Source organism: Oryctolagus cuniculus, chromosome 10 (assembly GCF_964237555.1).
Source record: "Oryctolagus cuniculus chromosome 10, mOryCun1.1, whole genome shotgun sequence".
In the NCBI taxonomy this organism is placed as follows: domain Eukaryota; kingdom Metazoa; phylum Chordata; class Mammalia; order Lagomorpha; family Leporidae; genus Oryctolagus; species Oryctolagus cuniculus.
The window spans coordinates 40,298,827-40,319,234 of record NC_091441.1 but is presented as its reverse complement, the minus strand read 5'-3'; the positions used below and the strand labels follow the sequence as shown (position 1 = coordinate 40,319,234).

Sequence of the window (20,408 nt, the reverse complement as noted above, 5' to 3'; positions counted from 1 at the left end):
TGCCACTCAGCAGAACAACCCAAATCAAATGAACGCTAACGGGAAAGCTGCTAGCTTCCAAATTAGCGGTGCATAATTAGTTTCATGCACAAACCTCTGGAAAGCACGGGGAGCAGGCTGGTGAGACAGAGGGAGTAGTTTCCGTGAGGACGAAGAGGAAGAGCAGGAAGGGAGTGGGAGAAGGCAGGAGGGGGCGGCGTGCTGCTGGAGAGGGCCCGGCTGAGTGAGGCGCGGTTTGCGTTTGTAGACCAAAATCCGCACGCTGCCTCTTATGTGCTGGCCTTTCTGCAGCCTGCAGTCCACCAGCATGAGGCCCTTAAGACCCCCAGTGGGGCCCAATGCCCTGTTGTTCCCCAGCCTCCCTGTCCTGGTGTAGCTTAGCTCAGCCAGGCCTTTCCAGGCCCCTGGCTGGGGCTGCAGAGGTGGCCACTGGGCACGCTCGAGCTCCTGCAGGAGACAGGTACGCATCACCTGTGTCTGTCCTGTGACCCAGGACTCTGCCTGGGGGGACCTGCTGCTTGGGCATGGGGGTGAGTTTTGCAGACAGGCTGGTTAAGAATTCCAGAGTTGCCGGCACACCCGGGGTCACAGAGCCACCCTGCCAGGGTAGGCAGCATGCAGGTGGGCAGTGGAGAAGCCCACTGCAGCTTGTCTGGCTGGTTTCCTGGGGCCCTGGGGCTATAGTGTCGTCTCCACACTTCCAAACTCAGCTCACTCAGCCCACCCCACACCAGCAACCATGCCCCCAGCAGGATCCTGTAAAAACCCTCATCCTGATGCCCTCAGGCTCGCTTGTTAGGAAACCCCAGCGGTGGGGGTTTCCCAGGACCCTCCTGGGCTCTCCCATGTCCTTCAGGACACCTGTCACGCACTGCTCCTGGCCAGGTCTCTCACCTCTGTGGCCTTGCCTTGGTTCCTCACCTATCAGCTGGAGACAACAATGCCTGCCCTCCCTTCCTCAGGGTTTTGTGAGATCCATGGCATCAGCAGATCAAAGGGTTTCTACCAGGGCAGATGCTATTGCTATGACCAAGGCCCTGGAGGCGAATGCGGGTGGAATTCCGCAGTGAACTTGGGATGGCTGCTACCTCTCAGGTTGGGGCCCGGTGGGGTGTCCAGGCCCAGCCCTGGGGGAGGCTGTGATCTGCCCAAGCAGAGCTCTTTACAGGCAGGCATGCGGTCTTTATTGCTTATTGTATATTATTTATTTAGTCTTAATTTATAATTGCTTGATTGCCAGAGGATCTTAGTGCCATGGGGAAAGAAATTGTGCTGCCCAGTCCTCAATAAAGAATGCTTTTCCTGCCATAAATAAACAGAATATCCAATCAACTACCCATCAAACTGCCTGGCCCTGGCACAAGCAAATGCCACTAATGAGACACAACACGCATTAGCTTAATGCTCTACCAGGGGAAGCAAACCGGCCTCTGAGTGCCCGCCTGGGCCAAGGCCGAGGACTGGAAGGGGTGGCCCTTCATGTGAGCAATGGGAGAGGAGGGATCCCCAAGTGTGAGCACTGGGCTGGGCACCTCCAGGAACGGGGGCTTGTCTCGGTGGGGCTGTTGCTGCTGATTTACTTTGTTTTAGGACAATGGGCATTGACAGTGGGCCTGGGAGCTGTGGGTACCATCAAAGAGTCATGTGTCTGTCCAGGGAAATAAAATGCATGATATGAACAGAGTGCCGCACAGCCCATGTGGTCCCTGCAGTGAGTGCCATGCATGGGAGCTGGTGTGGCTGGGGTAGGCAGGAAAGGGGGGCGGGAGGAGGAGGAGGCGGATGTGACTTCCTCCTTGAAGAATAAACAAGCATTGGAGATAGGGTGTGCTCAGATGGCAGCCCTAGCTAGGAGCGGAGGGAAGGAGAACACAGCGTGCTGGGAGCCAGGGGCTGGGGTTAAGAGTCTGGGCTTGTTTGTTAACACCAGTCCTGTGGTTCTGGGAAGATCAGCCGGCAAGGTCCAAGGTCACTACAGACCAAGTTTAATCAGTTTGCCATCCCACCTCCAGGACTGGCTGGGACCAGGCTCCAAGAGGGGCCGGCTCAGCTCCCTCTTGCTCTTTCCGTCTTGTTCTTTATCACTGTCAGCCGCTCACAGCCAGGCCTGAGACGGCCGCCCGCCCCGGCAGAGCTAGCTCCCCAAAGATAAGATGAATGTCTGCAGGCCACAGAGCTGAGATGTTCTGGAGGAAGTGGAAGAGGAGGAAGAGAGAATAAACACCCACCGCATTAATAAGAGTTTGGAAGAGGCGAGGGGCTGAAGCCAGGAGTCTCCAGATGGCGTTTAGTGAAATGACAGTTGGATGCTTAGGAGGAAAAATGGAGCCATGGTGCGCCGGGAGCTTTGGTTTTCCCAGGTGGGGGAGGAGGCTGTGGGCTCACAGAGCCCAGAGTGAGGCCTGCACTGAGGCCAGCCTGAACAGAGCCTGTCCTAGGTCCCAGCAGAGAGGGCAGAGCACCTGCAGGTATCTGCTCAAGAGTTCCCACAAAACAGGTCTGGCCCGGAAGCACAGGTGTACACCCACCCACCCATGCCAGGGGTCTCACAGCTCATGAGAGCTTAACAGGCCAGTCCTGTGCCAATGCCAGATCCAAGAGACCTGCAGGACCCAGCCCTTGCCTTCAAAGAGCGCAGCTGTCCAGGGACAGGTGGATGGGTCATGCTAAACTTGGGTAAACTGAGGTATGCACAGGGCATTCTGGGGACATCTTGTCCAGCCTTACCCAGATTGGGGAGAGCTTCTTGCAGAAGGAAATGGCTAAGCTGAGTTTGGAATGAGGACCAAGGACTGGCCAGGGATGAAGGAGAAGACCAGGCAACGAAACCAAGGGAGCAAAGTGTGGCTGTGCAGCTGCATGAGTGACATCTGCGTGAGTGGTGAAGAGGAGGCAGGGTGCTGGTCCTGACAGGATGTGGGGCTTGGATGTCACCTGCCCTTGATGCAGAGTGGACAAAGGGACCCTCTGAGTCCAGCCCCTTGCCCACATGCAGTGCTGTCGGGAAGCAACCCTGGATAAAGGTTTCTTTCCTCCCTGGTCCAGTGCCTGAAACCCACCACCAGAGCACCTCACTTCTGTGTTTTCCAGAACACTCTTACCATGGTGCTCCCCACAGGCACATTCTCAGCCCTCAACTGGGGGCAGGTGTCTGGAGCTGGAAGGGCCCTGACATCTGTGAGGTCCAGGGGGTGGGCAGCCATTTCTGTGACACAAAGGAATTTTGCTCTGTGCATCCTGGGCACAACCCAGGGCAGCTCCACTGGGGGCAACTTTGGGCAGAGCCGGAAGCAGACAGTACTGTTTGTCAGCAATGGGAGTTATGTGCTCGGGACAATCAGTGTCAGGACAGAGTTGAAGGCCACTGCAGCCCGGCTGGGGGTGAGATGGCAGAGGGGCTGGTGTTGGGTGGAGCCCGGGGGACTGCATGCAGACAAGGGAGAGGGGAGTGGGCAGACAAAGGGGAGATGGAGAGAAGGAGAGCTGGGGAGGAGCTCTAGGCTCCGGAATCCATTCTGTTTCCATTCCCCCCAGTCACACAGCTGCCAGGGTTCAGACAGATGCTGTGATTAGCATTTTAATGCATTTCAGAGGACCTTGTCCAAACTGCTCTGGAAATCAGAAATCAAGAGTTTATCTTCAGCTCTCCCTATAGACTTTCATTCTCTTTCAATTCCAAAGGAGCCGGAGGAGTCATGTGCACATGCACAAGCCGTGCGCCTGTGTGAGTATGTGATTGTATGCGCCCTGGTGTGTGCAGTGGATGCGAATGAGCACACACATGCAGCTGCCTCCACGTGTGCACATGTGTACCTTACACATGTGTGGACATTCTACACATACCTTTGCAGTGTAATTCCATCCAGGACCATCCACGTGGAGGAGGGAGAACTCCCCGCTGGTTGAAAACAGGTCAGTACCAAGTGACTTCGGCTGTCAGGGCACCTGGGCCTCAGGTAATAGGAAATGCCTTTCGGATGCAGTGTTGGCTGATTGGCCTGACCCTGAAGCAGTGTTTCAAACAAGGCAGTCCAACAGGATTTCAAGCCGTGTGGCCTTTCTGGAGTTATCATTCTACTCCTTTGAAGGGCAGCAACATCCCAGACCTAGCCTCCAGGAGGTTCGTTAGAGCTGCAGCTGGCGGCTGGAGCAGGCGGTGGGAGCTGGGAAGCCAAGAGCCTCTTATGACACCTGTGTGTGTGGAGAGCCACCCCGAGGACCTACCTGCCTCCCCAGCTTCTCCTTCTGCCGTCTCAATCTGGCCACACCTTACACCTGCAAACACAGTCCCCTTTGAGCTGGCTGTCACTAGCCATTCCATTTACTGTGGGTGGAAGGGTCTCTTTCTCTTGCCCTGGTCACTTTCCCTGGACATACTGCCCCAGATATGGAGCACACAGCCCCAGACACATTCCAGGGACCGCATTCTCAGCCGAGACCAACCAGACGATCACTTCCCTTCTTGAGGGAGAGGTGCCTGCTGGCTTTGCAAGCCTGCATGGGACGTTAGGGAGCTGGGTGTCATCACTGGGTCCTAGAACTAGAACTCAAGATCTTTAACCCAACCATGCCAGCTCACTCCCTGGTGCCTCTCTGTAGTCTGACAAGACCCCTTAGGGTCAATGTCTACTCAACCTGGATGGTACAGACAGCACCATGAAGTTGGGGGGGGTGCATCTGCTGGGGGGGGGCAGGGAAGCAGCAGACAGTTCCTTGTGAGTCTGTTTAATGTAAATATATCCTCTATTTATCTTTGGCTGTTAATCAATTCATGCATTATTAGAAAATCCCTCGCACCAGCAGGCCCGCTGCGTTAGATCAGCTCGTTTTAAGAGATTTCCTGTTGGCGGGATTCAAAGCCCACACCTGCAGCCGGCCCAGGCACCAGGATTTCACTAAATGCCGCGGACAATTAGATCAGTTAACCTCACAAATTAAAACAAGCACATCGCATTAGCTCGGTTTGTCCTAAAAGAAGTTATTAAGTTCCCCCAGATAAACCCTTGAATAAGAATGGAGGAAGAGGGCACATAGTGGGGGCAGGAGCGAGGGCAGACTCTGGGGCCAGGCAGCAGGGTTACCTCTGTGGACTGATGGGCTGCGGAGGGATCTGCTTCTTGCCTGGTGACCCAGCAGGAGTCAGAAGTGTGTGCAGAAGCCCAGGCAGGTGCAAGCTCAGCACACACCCCCGTAGCACGGCTCCATGGGTTCAGTGGGTATGGAAGGTGTCAGAGGATAAAGTCCACTCTGCCTTCTCACAATGCAGGAGACCCTGGTGAATCCCTGTGGGGCTGAGCTGAAGAATGGAGGTTATGGCCCTCGGGCAAGCCTTTCTGGAGGGGCCATGACCCCAACCCCTGTGCTTGCATCTATGAGATGCTGAATACTTAGAGTCGGGTAAAGTCTTTGCAAATTTCAAACCCACCAAGTCAGAATAGAGGGTAATTCGGACTTTAGGAGGAGTTGGTCTTTGCAGAAAGCGTGGATCAGCAAATAAATAATGTAGTCAGAATCATTGTCTGCATGTCATTTACTTAAAGTGTTTGCAAGGTACTTACTAGCTCTCCATCACTGTGCTATTTACACATTCTTTGTGTCTGTCGACGACAGTGGGCTTGGCAGGACGTTAGCTTCGAAGCAGTGTTGGGTCATCTGCTCAGAAGTCACAGACCTGCACTGAGTGCACCCTGCAGCATGGGTGCTGGTGGAAACGGTGGCTTTCCGGCTCCTCTGACCGAGGGCAGCTTTGTCCATCCCGAGCCTCTTCCAGACAAAAGCCATGGTACAAAGCTGAACGGCCTCGCCGTGGCGTCATGGCAGGGCTGTGTGGGACCACAGCAGGCCGTGTGCCTGCTCTGGGTGCCTGTGTCTCTCACGCAATGTGGAGGCAGTGGTGTGGTGTTGCTAAGGCCCTGCCCACTCTCCTTTCCTGAGGTTCCTGGCCCTCAGGAGTGACACATACTGGCACAGTAGAGGCTTCTTCACGGGGCACACTCTTCTAGAGTCCAGGAAGAGGAACCAGTGTTTTCTGACACGTGGGCCAGGCCCCAGGTTTCCAAACTGGAGCAGTAGTGAAATTGCTAGCAGCATTTGCCGTGGGTGAATCCCAGGTCAAACGCTGACTCTATGACTCTGTGTGTGTGTGTGGACTCTGGCTTTAGGACGCTACAAATCTCAATGTGAAATGAAGGCATGCAGTCAGGTGTCTGCGGAAAGACCCTCTCCTCCAGCTGGGATAAGACTTCTGAGTGGTCGAGGGATGCCAAGTCCCCCTCACCAGTCCATCTTATGGGCAGGCCCTCTCCACGCACCTAGATCCATGCTCCTCCTAAGGGCAGTGCCCAGCGCCCTGCCCAGCGAGGTGCAGCTCCAGGAAGAGATGCTGAGCCGCCTGTGCCACACAGCGCTCCCAGACGGCCCGGGGCGCCACGCTGCTGTGCGCGGTCTCAATCCGTTGTCCTCTAATTGCTTGGCGTGTACATCTTTTCTCCTCTGCAGGAGGGAAGCCCCAAGGGGCAGCCGCTCCGCGCCCTCTCCTCGCTTCCACCTGCCAAGCAGCACCTAGCACGGGGCCACGCTCCTGGTGGGTGCTCAGGAAACACTTACCGAATTGAATTAGAAACCTTCTCTCAGGCTCGGAGCGGTTCCAGCTGTCGGATGCCAGCTGCCAGGGCTGCCGCGAGAGGCGGAATGCATATTCATTTCAGATCCTGTCTCTCTGCCTGGAGGGTCTCCTGGACCCGCCGGAACCCATCCTGTTCCTGCTCTCCCTGGTGAGGGCTTTGCATCTTCTGGGCTCCCCTCACCCAGTTTCCAGGGTGCTGCCCTTTGGTGAGGGTTGGGATTGTGAGCGGGGAGTGCAGAGGGAGGTGTAGGTCTCATGCGGGGAGCGCTGAAACCACCTAACACACTTAACGAACACTTCACATGGGACATAACGTGGTGATCCTGAGCCATCCTTTCCAGCACAGCCAGGCCTTGACTGGGAGGGCCGGTGGCCTCTGCTGCCGGCCGCCTGCCCAACCCTTCAACTGACTTCCATTCAGTGGGGGGACCCATCCTGAGCTAGGCTATGCTGCTGGAGGTTCCTGCTCTGTCCTGCAGATCACCCGTCCTTTGACCGGGGCAGCCAGGGGGCAGAGGCGCAGGAGAAGGAGGCCTAGTGGGGAGGCTCTCCCCTTTATGGGGAGAGGGGAGACAGAATCGTCATAGCAACAGCAGCAGTGGAGCGACCCTCAAGGTGCAGGTTTCCTGTGTGCACTCAGGGTGCCCGGCGTTTTGCACGCACTACTTTGTGCAATGCATAAATTGCCCCTGCACAAAGTCACCCAGACAGCCCAGACTGAAGTGAGGAAACTGGGGCACAGAGAAATGAAGTGATTAGCCCAAGGCCACACAGCTCAGAGTGGCGCAGCTGGGACTGGAAGCCAGGCTGGCCGAGTTTGGGGGCTTGTGCCTGCCCAGTGCCCTGCTTGGCAGTGTTAGTCCCTGAGTCCTGAGGGTCTTCAGAGAAGGGAAGAGCGGGAGTGTTGCAGTGATCTCGGGAATCTCTCCAGGACAGAGGCTTTGGCTGGTGCCGACCGGTACCCATGCTGTGGGGACTTTTCACGATGGGAAAGCAAGGCCGACCCCAGCACCTGCACTGCACACACTCCCCCACAGGGCTCAGACCAGGCTTGAGTTCTCCTGTGACCAGCAGCTCACTCCCTACCAGCACAGCCCAAGCCACTGGGGGCCAGGTGGTTGGATGGGCCTCCTGCCTGCCACGAGTGGAGGCCACGGAGGAGGTTCTCCCAGGCAGAAGGCAAATCTGGCCAGCCCGGACCATGTCTGGCACCTCCCTTGCAGCTGAGCTGAGCTAGCTAGGAAAGTCAGTTCCTGTTTCTGAGCACTCACTCCACGCCCCCTCACATCAGACCAGAAATTGTGTTTCCATCCCTGAAAAAGAAAGTTAGCACCACCACCGCTGGCCCTGAAAACTCTCAGAGGACCGGTGGCCAACCCCGTGGGGGTGGGGAGGCACCCATGGAAGCCTGGGACATGGCGACAGCTGTCTGCGGCACAGTGGCCTGGGACGCTTCAGTGTTTGTGCGACACACAGAAGTATGCAAGGACTCAGGTTCAAGAGAAGACAGAAGTGCAGTACCCAAAGGGCTGGGCCCTTTGTCCCCTTCCGCCCATGGACTCTGAAGGCATGTCTGCAGATGGGAGAGGTGTGCTGGGTTAGCCGTGCTGTGGGGAGGAGGCCCCTCCGGACACCCTCTGAACCCGCCCTCCTGCCTCAGCCTCCCCTAAGCGTCAGGTCATCACCGTCTGAGAAGGCAGAGCTGGTTGGTGTGTGAGGTGGGCGGCTGCTCTGCCAGCCTGTTCTCATAACCCCTGTGCATCTCCACCAGACTGCACACAGACTCTACGGGTTACTCCAGCACCGACCATCCCCACGTCTCCTCATTAACAGAAGCCCAGAGCTGTTCCTGCCAGACAGGAGCTGTGATATCCCCTTTCCCAGACTCCTTTGCAGCCAGAGTGGCCCTGTGACATCATGCTGGCCAATGAGACATCCACGGACGTACACAGACACTGGGGAGGGGACCTCTGGGAAATCTGCATTCCTAATAAAAGGGACGGAAGTGGCTGGACCCGCCCTGCTAGGCTGCAGGTGTGATGTGCAGAGTTGGGGCAACCATTTCATAACCAGGAAGGGCCGCTGACCCTCACCTTGTTCTAGCGCCAGGCCAGCAGCAGGCTCCAGACTCTACCACGTACACAACGGAACCGAAGCTCCGTTTGTTAAAGCCACCACACAAAACATGTTTCTGGCAGGATGGTCACCGACACCAAAGCTCTGGGAGCGAGATTCAGGGGCTTCCAAGGGCACACAGCATGATTCTAGGTCAAGCTGGGGCTGGGATCGACTCTGCCTTCCATGCAGAGCAAGACTTGTCAATGCAAAGACAGATGAGGCACGCGGACACCTGTGGGGCCGCCACTCTCGGTGACACCGCTGTGCTCACCCTGGGGCAGCTTTGCACAGGGTTGGTGAGCCCTGTCCTCAGGTCCTGGTCTCATGTTCCTCTTCCACACAGTAGCACTGATGAGGCTTAGTCCACAGCACCTGTGTATGTGACGCTGTCTTGGGCCTGGCTCATGGCGAGGGCTGAAGAAACGGTAGTTGTCAGCATGACTAGAAAGACTGGACTCCTTGAATCTGTCCTGTCTGGAAGTACGGAGCTATGTTCAATCTGCAGCAGAGGCAGGCAGTGTCCTGCCCATATCTCCTGGCCTCCCTCCGCCCCATGACAGTGACCTGCCCTCCAACTACCAGAGCCTGCACTTTGGACTCGAGGGCTTTCTGCGGACCCAGACCCCAAGTTCTGCAGACCAGAGCCAGAAGAGCTAAGGAATTAGTGGCCGATGGGCACTTCCTTAGCCAAAGACTGGTGGGGACTGGTGTATAAACCCCCGGGTGCCACAGACTCTCGGAAGCATGATGGACACAGGTTCTAGAGTCCCCCCGCGGGATTAAGCACCACCAGCCAGGGTGGGCGCCGGCCTGCTGATAACATGCCCTTTTCCCACTTCTTCTCTGGGCGGTTGCACTGCCTCACTATGGACCTGTTTCCCGGGTTTACCACCCATAGCTTCCCCCCAGTGCTGCTCAAATGCTTATCTAGAGTCCCTTCACAAGCCTCAGGTTGGGCCAGTGGTCATCCAACTTTCTTTGCAGACAGTTTTCCCAGGATCTTGTGCAAATGCCGCGGGGAGCAGTCTGTGTGATGTGACTCAGGCAGTCTGGAGTGAGGCCCCAAACTCTGCATTTCTATCAAGGCCCCTGGTGATGCTGGCGCACTGGTCCAATGTCCAGACTCCAGCCAGGGGCCAGGCCTCTGGCACTGTTGACTTGTGGAGGCTCAGACAAGGTTTGGAGCAGCCTGAGAGTGCTTCATGGGGGAGGGCAGGAGCTTGAGACCGGAAGTCCTGAATCGATGGGAGGAGTCCCGGGAGTGGGCTGGGGACACCTTCCAGGGAGGCGGGAGTGTGGGCATTTGCTGGTCCTGAAGCCATGCCTGTGTGTGCAGGCTTTTGGAGTGGCTGATCTGCCTGGAGTTGATGGGAGCCTGCAGGCTGCAAGGGACTGGAGTGTCAGAAAAGCCTTCCCCGTTCTCTGAACATGGTCTACTCGCTCTCATCCTGGGCTCCGGAGGGGAAGCAGCCTCTCCTCGCCCCCAAAGCCTTCCCCTCTTACTAGTGGCCTCTCCCTCACACACATAACCAATTCCTCCCCAGGTGCAGAGTCCACGGCCACAGAGCAAGGTCATCGCCACTTGTGATTGTCTTCCTCTCCTGAAATGGAATGGGACGTACAGTCCAAATGGCACATTTGAACCATCTTATGTTATTATTATCCCCTATTATTTCACATACGAGTTAGGAGTCACACGATTTTATTGTGGCAAAGGACCCCAAAGGTCAGCTACACTCACATCATAGGTTTGTCATTAATGACAATACTTGGATTATTTACGGCAATACAGAGGGTGTACACGTGTGACAATAGCAGATGGAGTGAGTCAAACTCAGGGAAGCCAGGTGGCTGGTGCCACGCCATCCAGCTGGTTAGTGTCCTCTAAGGGGGGCTGTAGTGTTGTGGAGGGTGGAATGGTGTGCGTGGCATCACTGCGGCTTGTTTGTGCCAGGCTCAGAGGTGGGCACCCAAGGCTCACCATTAAACAAGCTTGTCTGGTGCCCACTCCACCTCCAAGAGAGGAAGCCATTGTATGGCGCCCTCTGGTGTTCACATGAGGGCATACCACAAATTTCTTTGCTCAGACTGGGCACTTGAAACACAGTAGACCTGGGGGAACCCAGAGAGACCTCATCGCCCTGAGTTCTAGACATTTTCTCTCTACAGCAGCTATTTCTAGGAGGAGCAAAGAATAAAGAACAATATTGCTTTTTTCTGTCACTCCCAAGGTCGTCGATGCTTGCTGGCAGGAGGCAGCCCACTGCTGGTTAACAACACTGATCCTGGCCTGTGCTGGCCCGTGCACATGCTGTCTAGCACAGATCCTGTCCCATCCTAAAAGACAGCCATCCTGAAGCATGAGCTCACGCGGACATTCTGTTTCTCATTTTTCTGGCAAAAGGTCTGTAAAGCCTACAGCAGTTTCACACGGACTCACGCAGCCTCAGACACGCATCCCTGCTCAACACACACCCATACTCACACCTCTGCTGGTTGCCATCACCCAGGCCAAGGCACCAACCGCGCAGCACTACTTTTACACAGCTGTCTTTTCCAAATACCCCTGCAGGGCGAGCTAAGCTAAACACTTTCTAGAAGGCCCTTGAGGCGAGACGGTCTGAGAGAAGCTAGAGAACGGACCTGCTGCAAGGCTCCGGGAGATGCCACAGTCAGCGAGGGTGCTCAGCTGAGACAGAGGGGCTACCTCCCACCCGCTGCCCTTGCCCTGGACCAGCTGCAGGCACAGGCGCAGTTGTGGGCAAGCATTAGGGTCTGGGATCCCAAGGTGTGAGCTCTAGAATTTATGGAGCTGCATAGCACCCAAGGGCAGCGCAGGGTACTGTGGGGACTGGCAGGCTCCCACTACACAGAGGAAGTGAGGTGGGAATTGGGGAATGACAGGGAGAAAAGAGGAGCTTGAAGGAAGGTGATGTGTTTGGGCAAGATCCATGCAGAGCTGGAGGTCTGTGGCCTCCTGGCTGAATCTGGTGGACAGACAGAAGCCTGAAAGGTTTCAGGCGGTGAGGTCTTTATCCCAAAAAGATAACCTTGGCCTCCTGAGGAAAAATGCATTCGAAGGGTGAGGGCTGGGAAGCAGGAGGCGCGGGCGGCAGTGCAGGCCCCTCCAGCGCATGGGGGTGTCCTCAGCTGCTCTCATTGGGCCTCCAACGCCCTTCCCCTCACCAGCACTCATCAGCCCCTGAGATATTTTCTGCATCACGAGCTGCTTCACACTTGCTTCCCCAACAAGGTGATCAACTCCTTCGGCAACAGGCCATGTCTTACTCATTGCTGTCTGACGCCAGACGCCCCACCTCCCACTGCCTAGGTCCACACGGGGCAGGTGCTCCGGGCGATGCAGCTGTGGTCGCAGGCGCACCTGGGCAAGCGCTGCAAACAACTGTGAGACGTCTGTCTGGTCTCTGTACCTAGAGGCCTGGGCGGTGGGCAGGGGCGGGCGTGCCGGGGGCCAGAGGTCTGACTGGTGTGCGGCAGCCAGAGACATATCTGCCTCATATTTTATTGCGCTTGTCACTCGTGGCGGCGGGTGCTGGAACACGGGAGACACTATCGTCCTTGCTCTCGCGTTCTCCCCTCGCCTCCCTGTCGTCTTAAGCAATGTGAGTAACGCCGAGTCGATTACTCTTAGAAATATAAGGACTGTCAGAGCTAGAAGCGCCTCCAGGGGCCATGGGGACCCCATTCCTTCCCAGGCCAGAGGCCATTCCAGGGAGGGTCTCACGGCTGGATCTGGATCGTGGCAGGCTGGACTTGGGGCCCGTGGCAGGCTGGACCTGGGCCCCGGGCTCCCTCTGCCCCTTATCTCCCGGGCCCTCCTGTTTGTTTGTTTCCTCCTAGTCAGGAGTCAGAGATGATGACTGGGGACACGGAGGCTCTGTGGTTCTTTCAGATAAGCTCGTTAGGGAGGCTTCCTAAGCACAGCCTGTGCCCAGGCCTGGGCTCTGTTGCGGGCGTACAGAGAAGATGTGGTTCCCATAGGACTTAGCATTACTTGCCTGAAAGTGGAGACTCCCCCAGGACAGGACCTGTGTGGGCAGGACAGGGGAGAAGGAAGTGGGACATCTGGGAGTCAGGGAGGGAGCAGGCAAAGCCCTGGGGGAAGGAAGGGGAGGGAGGGGCTTCCAAGGGAGTCAGTGGGACACAGGCTGGGGCAGAGGGCTGACATGCAAGAGGCTGGGCCGGGTCTGAAGGTGCCACTGATGCAGTCCCTGCGTCCAGCTGACCTTCAGTCTCTGGGTTTAAAGGACTCGACCTCCTTCTTAGAACCTTGGTGTTCCCTTCCATGTAATGGGTCTAAGTCTGTGTCATATGGTGGAGGGAGGGCTGCTGGGGAAGTCTGGGTGGGGCATAAGCCTCCCTCCTGTTTCCTGTTGGGCAGGGTGGGCCTCAGAGATTTGCCTTCTGGGCTCACCTCCGTCACCAGCAAACCCTCCACTCGCCTCTCAGATCACAGATTCCACTCCAAGACAGCGCTGAGCCATGGGTGGCGCTGAGAAGGGCTGCTTGTCCTGCAGCCTCTGTCGTGAGGGTGAGGGTGGCCTGAACGCCGGCCCCAGGCTCTGACACCTTCTACGGCCCTTCTGCGCCTCCCTGCTCCACCACTGGCGGATGTGCCTGCCTTCAACCCAGCCCCCGAGTGAAGGAGACCCCGTGAGCAAGAGAGGAGCCCCCTGCTCCAGGGGCCACGCTGCCCTGCCTTCCTGCCCACCCTTGGCCTTAGAACATCGTTCCTCTACCACGGCAGGACCAGCCTTTGGGGCCAGCTAAGTCCTTGTTGTGGGGACTGTGCTGTGCACTCCGGGACACAAGCAACTCCCTGGCCCCTGCCCACTGGACATCAGTAGCCTCTCCAGACAGCATCAAATACCCTCAGTTGCACAGTTGAGAACCCCAGGGCTGGAGGGGCCCCCAGGACTCCAAGACCCTTGAAAATCTTTGCCCTCCCGACTGTGGGAGAGCTGCAGTGCAGCCTGAGCCCCCGCGCTAGGGGTGAGCCGTGTTCTCAGCAGAGGGGATGAAAGCCCTTAGCCCCGCTACCTGTGAATGTGACTTATTTGAAACGAGGCCTTTGCAGATGATCAAGTTAAGATGAGGTCATGGGGGTGGGCACCTGTCCAGTCTGACTGGTGTCCTTTCAACAAAGAGAGCTTGGACAGAGAAGCAGACAGTGCACACAGGGACCCTCTGTAACCGAGGCACGCCCGAGGCTGCCGGGAACCGCTTCTCCCTCATAGCTCTCAGCAGGAACCAACCTGCCAGTGGCCTGATTTGGGACTTGCAGCCTCCACAGCTGGGAGACATCACACTGCCGTTGCTTGAGTTGCTAGAACGAATACACTTAGCTGAGGGGTATGTGGTCGTGGCTGGGACCCCACGAGCTGAGGCCTAGGCACAGAAGGTGGCAGGGGGCTGGAGAGAAGACGTAGGTGCTGACAGGACCCGGACTCACTACACAGAGGCGAGAACCCAACCCTGGGCCTTCGGGACAGACAAGAGGAGACACATCACATCTCTAAAATGAAACGCTTTGATTGCGTCAATCACTAGAAGTTGTAAAACTACCCCCGAAGAATTAACAGCCGCCATCCGTGCTAACTACATCCATCATACATTCGTCTTTAGTTTCTGTTATCATATCACTGTCTCTGGGGACCCCTGTCTTGTCATCATTTGCCCTTTATAATTTATTCATCTCATTCTTGCCTGCATCCGTTCTACTTATCATTCATCTTTACAGTTGTACATAAAATGCAATGGGCCCTCCCAGGGCAGGGCTGGCAGGGAAGCCCCTGGAAGGCTGCCGGGGGTCTCATCACAGCCCCCGCCGACAGGCGGGGTAGTGGGGAAGAGGAAGAAAGGAGACTAGAGGGATGGATACAAGAAGAAGAGAGGGGAAAAACATCCCGAGGAGAGAGAAGACAGGAGGAGACAGAGGCAGGGGGAGAATCACAGAAGACACGGTGGTGCCAGAAGCCCAGCTGGGCGCTTTCTTTTTAAAGTTTTCATGTTCACATTTTCCCTGGTAAACTCAAAGAAGGTCACACTGAACTTCTACAGCCGTGACGTGACCTGTGCTGTGGGGACCCGATTAGAGATCGCGACGGCAGGCACCTTGCTTGTCTGCTGGGCTGACTCCTGGTGTGTGTGTATTGGTGGGGGGAGCTGGCTTGGCAGTGTGTGAGTTTGCTTGGTATTCTGGGGTTGCCCGAGTGAGGACACAAAAGCCAATCTGTAGCTAGTGAATTGGAACTTCAATGTTTAGCAAGCAGACTCAGCTCCCCCTCTCCACTCCTCACTACCTCCAGGACTCCTGCTAACTGGACCCTGCTCCCCTGCCCCCCTCCCTCCAGGGCCACTGCTTGCCGAATCACCCCAAGATCTCCAGTCAGAGCCTCTCCCCGGAGACCCCACATCCCCAGCTTGGGAAGCAGATGAGCTCTTCCTGGAAGGTGATATCCTGTAAATCCCCAGAGGCTGGAGGGGCAGGGACTAAGCACCCAGGGCCTATTTTAAGGAGCGGCATTCTTCCAAGAGGGCTCTTGGACACACTTGGGCTGCAGATGGCTCTCAGAAGGGCCTCTGCTTCCCCATGGAAGGCTGGCCGGTCAGCTCACAGCTGACACTGTCACCCTACTCCCAACTCTGTCCCCTTCTTTCCCATATTCAGAAGAAAGCCTTCTAGTAACTCTGCACCCCACAGTCACCCCAGTCCCTGTGAATTCCCAAAGCACCTGGCAGCCTGGCAGAGCACTATCCTGGGCTGTGGTGGCAGACCCAATGCTGTGGACCTATTGTGTGACCTTGGGCAAACTTCTGTCTCCTGTCGAGGAAAACTGCAGTATAAAGTGGAGACAAAGACAAAGCAGTTAGAGTGCTTGCCATCACGTCTGCCATGTGGTAAATGCCTGATAAATATTAATTGTGATTACTGAGCAATTGTCCACACTGCTCAGTTTATAAAAACACGTGCTGTCTTGTATTGTTGAATGTGTGTGTGTGTGTGTGAATGTGCGTGTATGTGTGTGAACAAAGTTTCTGTTCCCAACTCTATGGGAGATTCCAAAAGGGGAAGAGGATGTGTCTTATAGGACCCCAGCACCTGCTACGTGGCACACTCTCAGGATAATGCTTGGTGAGGGGTTGAGACACTGTCCTTTGCTGACTGCTCTACATGGTGGGAATGGATATTGAGAACAGAAGGGAATGGGCTGTAGAGGAAAGAATGAAGTGGAGGGTGTGTGTGTGTGTGTGTGTGTGTATGAGAGAGAGAGAGAGAGAGAGAGAGAGAGAGAATAATCAAAGGGGAACCTAGATGCTAGCAGGTGTTCCAAAGACCCTGGTGAGGCCTCAGGATTTTGCAATCTCATTCTGCAGAAATCATAGCAAACTCAAAATTGACGATGCACTTGTAATTCTGGTCCCGGGGTTAACTCTGTCCGTTGTTGGAGGGGCTCTAATTGGGCTGACTTCCAGGGATACTGACCTCTGATGTGTAAGGCCAGCCACTAGGGTCTGGCTTCTGAGTTTGCACTTGTGCTAGCTCCCCCTTTGTACTCCGCAGATGAAGACATGCGTTAGGGGTGTCTCCAGTTATGTGGCTGTTGTTGCTCATGGTGATAGCAGTGGTGTGTGTGTATGTGTGTGTGTGGCAACCACAGCACTATTTTCCCTGCTGGCAACAGGATGCTAGTTCCGTAACTGGCTGGGAAGCAGAAGACACTGCCTGCACTCTCCCCGTTCCTCTCCTCAGTGAGAAAGTGGAGGGCTGATTTTAATGGATTGGCTTTAATGGATTTTGAAGCTGGAAAAGTGCCTAAATTGCTGAGGTTACCAGTTTTCCAGGTTCTTTTTCCAATTTCATTCTCCTTAGTCAGACACAGAGTGTGCTCGCTGGGGCACCTGGTGTGGCCACCTCAGCCAAGAGGTCCCTGCCCCCATCCCATCCTGCAACCAAAGAAGCAGCCACGAACAGCCTCAGCCTGAGAGAGCACCTATTACTTGGTTGGGTGACAGCATTCTGCGAGGTCCTGTCCCTGCACTTGCTAGCGGCACACTTTCTCTGATCTCGCGGTGGAGAACCGGCCAGCAAGAGTAACACCAGTTCTGCTTTCTTTCTGGAATCAAAACAAATCCACTTGAAAGCATAATTTTGCCTGGTAATTTTGTTTTTCACTTGTGCAAGTGTGAACGTGTGCAGGAACGCTGTGTCCTCGGAGCTGCAGTCCCATCTTGTCTCCCCAATCCCTCCTGCCATGGGCTGTGGCTGCCCAGAGAACTGTGTGATGAGGGTCCGGAGGCCATGGCCTGGTGAAGGTGCTGAGAGGACGGCGTTCTGGGCACTTCGAGGGGACTCTGAGTGATGACTTAGCCTGCCGTTGGCCTCTCTCCTCAGTCCTCCCTTCTCCCCACACACATTCATGTTTCTTTTTGCCCTTTTACTGCAAACTTGCCCAACTTGTCTTTGTGATTTCGGAAAAATGCCACTGGATGTCCCAGTATGACGGATTAGCACAGATTATGGGGAACAGTGTTAATTATCGGTGGAAGGGGGGCCAGCGTGTCGCTCCAATGTGCTCCTGATTTCCCCTGGGCCTTTCTGCCTGGTAATAAGCCTTCTTCAATCTGGCAGGCCCCTTGGTGAAATCAGCACCACGGACAGTGATATTGATTGCGTCTGAGAAACCATCACAGCTGCTCAACCAAATTACCTTTGATATGCGACCTTTAATGTAATTACTGCAACATCAAAGTATTTCTATAAATTATTAAAGAACTAATACACTCCATCATTTAGCTGTTCTATTATATGTAAAATAAACAACCACAAGTTAACGTTAGAGCCCGAATAAGCCGCACTTGCTCCTCAAATTCTCCCAGTTGCTGCCCCTCCCCCTTCAAAGCCCGGAGCTCCCCTGCCCCCAACACCTCTCTCTCTCTCTCTCTCTTTCTCCCTTCCACCCTTCTTTCTCCATCTGATTCCAGCTTTCAGCCATCACGAAACTCCCCAGCAATCTCTCTCAAGCTGATGAAGGGCCGCCCAGAACAACGTGGTATTTTCTATTCCATTTGGGTGGCTCTGAAAGATCTATCACAATCTCCCCCAAAACAAAGTACCATAAACACTTTATTAATCAGCACAAACCTTTCTCAGAAGCCTTTGATTATCCTACAATATGGCTTTATGCTTCGCACATAACATGGGGCGATGCGGGGCATATTTCTGCCATCTTACAGAGGGCACCCAGAAAGTAATTACTATAATATATGTGCACGGAGCCGCGCCGCTGAATAACCAACCGGGGAACCGCCGCCCTGCCGGAGCTGGGCTCCACGCAAAGTCTGCACGCCGTTCCATTTCCATACATTTGCATCCGCGGGTGTGTTATTAAGATGACTCAGCCTCGTGCTTTGCAATCACAAACACCACAACACAATACAAAGGCTGTTTCCACGGAAGGGAGGTCGGTGTCATGCAGCACTCCCCAGCCCAAAACGGCTAAGGAAAGCGCTCCCACGCCAAGCGAAGGCAGGCCCCCGCCTGAGGCTGCAATCCCCCCTCACCCCTACCCCCACCGCGGGGCCTCCCGCGGCCACCAGGTTAACCTTTCCCGACGAGGGGCGGAAATGGAAACGTGTGTTTACATACGGGCTGCTTGCTAAGAATGTAAACATGCCTGTGCAAGCATGGGTGTGCATATCCATAAAACACACGTGCTTCCCCGCAGGGCTCCCCCGGGGGAGCGAGAACACCGTATATTTATAAATTCTTTAAATTATGCCCGCAAACACGCATCTTTCCATTTATCTTTAGATACCCGGCAGCCGTATATCTCCCCCGCCCCCCATCTCTCTGAACCCACAGGAGAGACCGCGCGGACCCTTGACCCGAGGAACACTTCTTATTTTATGGTGATGAACTAGCCTCGATAATAGCCATGGCTGATATCACACCCAGTTAGGGGGGCCATAAATAATTCTCTTCTCCCCCGCACAGAAGCTATAAACCAGGGCCGAGGCGCGATAGTTTATCAAAGACGAGGGCTGGCTCCTTAAATAAACCGCGGTGATCTCACTCGGCGCCGCCGGGCTCGGCTGCGAGCCCCCTCCCACGCGGCCCCCAGCACGGGCGCAGCGCGCGGCACGCTCGCTCGCTCGCTCACACCCGCCAGCGGCCCGGGCACCGCCGCCCCCCGCCCGCCTCCCGCCTCCCGTCTCCCGCGGGGCCTGGGCGGCGGCGGCGGCGCGAGGTCTGAGCCGGGCGCCCTGGATCGTGCGCGCGCGCGCGGTCTCCCGCAGTCGCCCCCTGCCGGCGCGTGGGCCACTCGCGCCGCGGCGGGCGCCACTTACCCCGGGCAGGGTCTTCTGCTCGTGCAGCGCGCTCTGGGCCTTCAGTGCCGACTCACGCTCGCAGTAGGTGAGGAAAGCGCAGCCTGGGGAGGGAAGCAAGGCCGAGAAGGGTCAGTGGGGCGCCCCGCGCCGCCGCGCGCTCCCGCCGCCCCATCCCTCTCCCACCTCTCTCGCCCAGCGCACTCCACTTGGCGCTTTCCTACCTCTCGGCGTTCCGGGCGTCTGTCTCGCCGCCCTCCCTTGCTTTTCTAGCTTGCTCCGTCCGCGCACTCCCCACCCCGCATCTTCCCGCTCTCCCTACGGGTGGGTCTGTCGCTGTCCAGGTGCCTCGGGCGACTCTGCCCTCCCTTCCGCCCTCCCTTGGGGGCTGCCTCCGTCTGTTTCGACCCAGCCTGTGCACCTCCCAGAAGGGACTTCTTGCACCCTCACCGCGGCACCTCCAGCCACCCTTGACGGCCCTCAGGACCCCTGGAGGCTGCTTCCTCAGGCATGGGGACAAACCTGTAAGGAGGACCCAGGCCAGCAGTCCAAATAAAACGAACGGAACCGTCGCTGCCTCCTGTGTCCCCTGCCCCAGTGTGGACGCAGTGGTGGTCTTTGCAGCCTTGCTATTCAGGGGGCATCTCCAGCTGCCCGGTTCCTGTGCACAGCCAGAGAGACCTGAGGCTCACCTGCCCTCTGCCTCTGTTTCCGGGGTGCTGCCCCCACCCCACGCCTGGCCTCTGTCTCCCTGTCTGTGTTTTGGGAGGGCTGAGCAGTGGCCACGTTGGCCCGTCTGATTCAACCACTGAGTGATTCTAACCAGTGCCGCGCCATTGCCTCCTCCCCAGGGTAGTCGGTTAACTCAGGGGAGGATTTCTGAGGCTGGCCCACAGGTGAGGCAAGAGCCTTTTCAAGGGCCCCATGTCCGCGTCCCCTTTCTCTGGTGCAGATGTCACCGACAGTAGCCAGCCTGGAAGCCATGGGGGCAAGCCCTAAAGCCCACCTTAGCTGAAGCAGGTTTGAGTCTGCTGGGGAACCGTGGCCCCAGAGCTGGCACCCTGCTCTGGGTGCACCCCTCTTATTCTTGTCTGCCTCCCCAAACAACCTTCACACACGTCTGTCCCAGTTCCTGGGCTCTCAGTCTCCCCACCTGCTATGCCTTCTCTCTCCATGTTCACTTCTCCTGACTCTGAACATCTTTCAGGAATGTGATAGTTCTGCCTCCTCCAGGCAGCCTTCCTCAACTGCTGGAGTCCATCCCTGGGCAGCCACTGAGCCCTTCTCGTGGCCCTTTGTTTCCTGTGCCCAGCCT

At 56.2% G+C, this 20,408-nt stretch overlaps 1 protein-coding gene across 50 annotated transcripts in view; it reads right to left on the bottom strand.

Moving 5' to 3' along the window:
* The window catches only part of CELF4 (CUGBP Elav-like family member 4), a 271,412-nt gene that overhangs the window by 179,568 nt on the left and 71,436 nt on the right, over window positions 1-20,408 (bottom strand). For all 50 annotated transcript variants that reach the window (XM_017344137.3, XM_017344128.3, XM_008261239.4 and 47 more), the window contains exon 2: window positions 19,115-19,197. In XM_017344137.3, coding sequence (XP_017199626.1) covers window positions 19,115-19,197 — 83 coding nt within the window. The remainder of the gene's footprint in view (window positions 1-19,114; window positions 19,198-20,408) is intronic.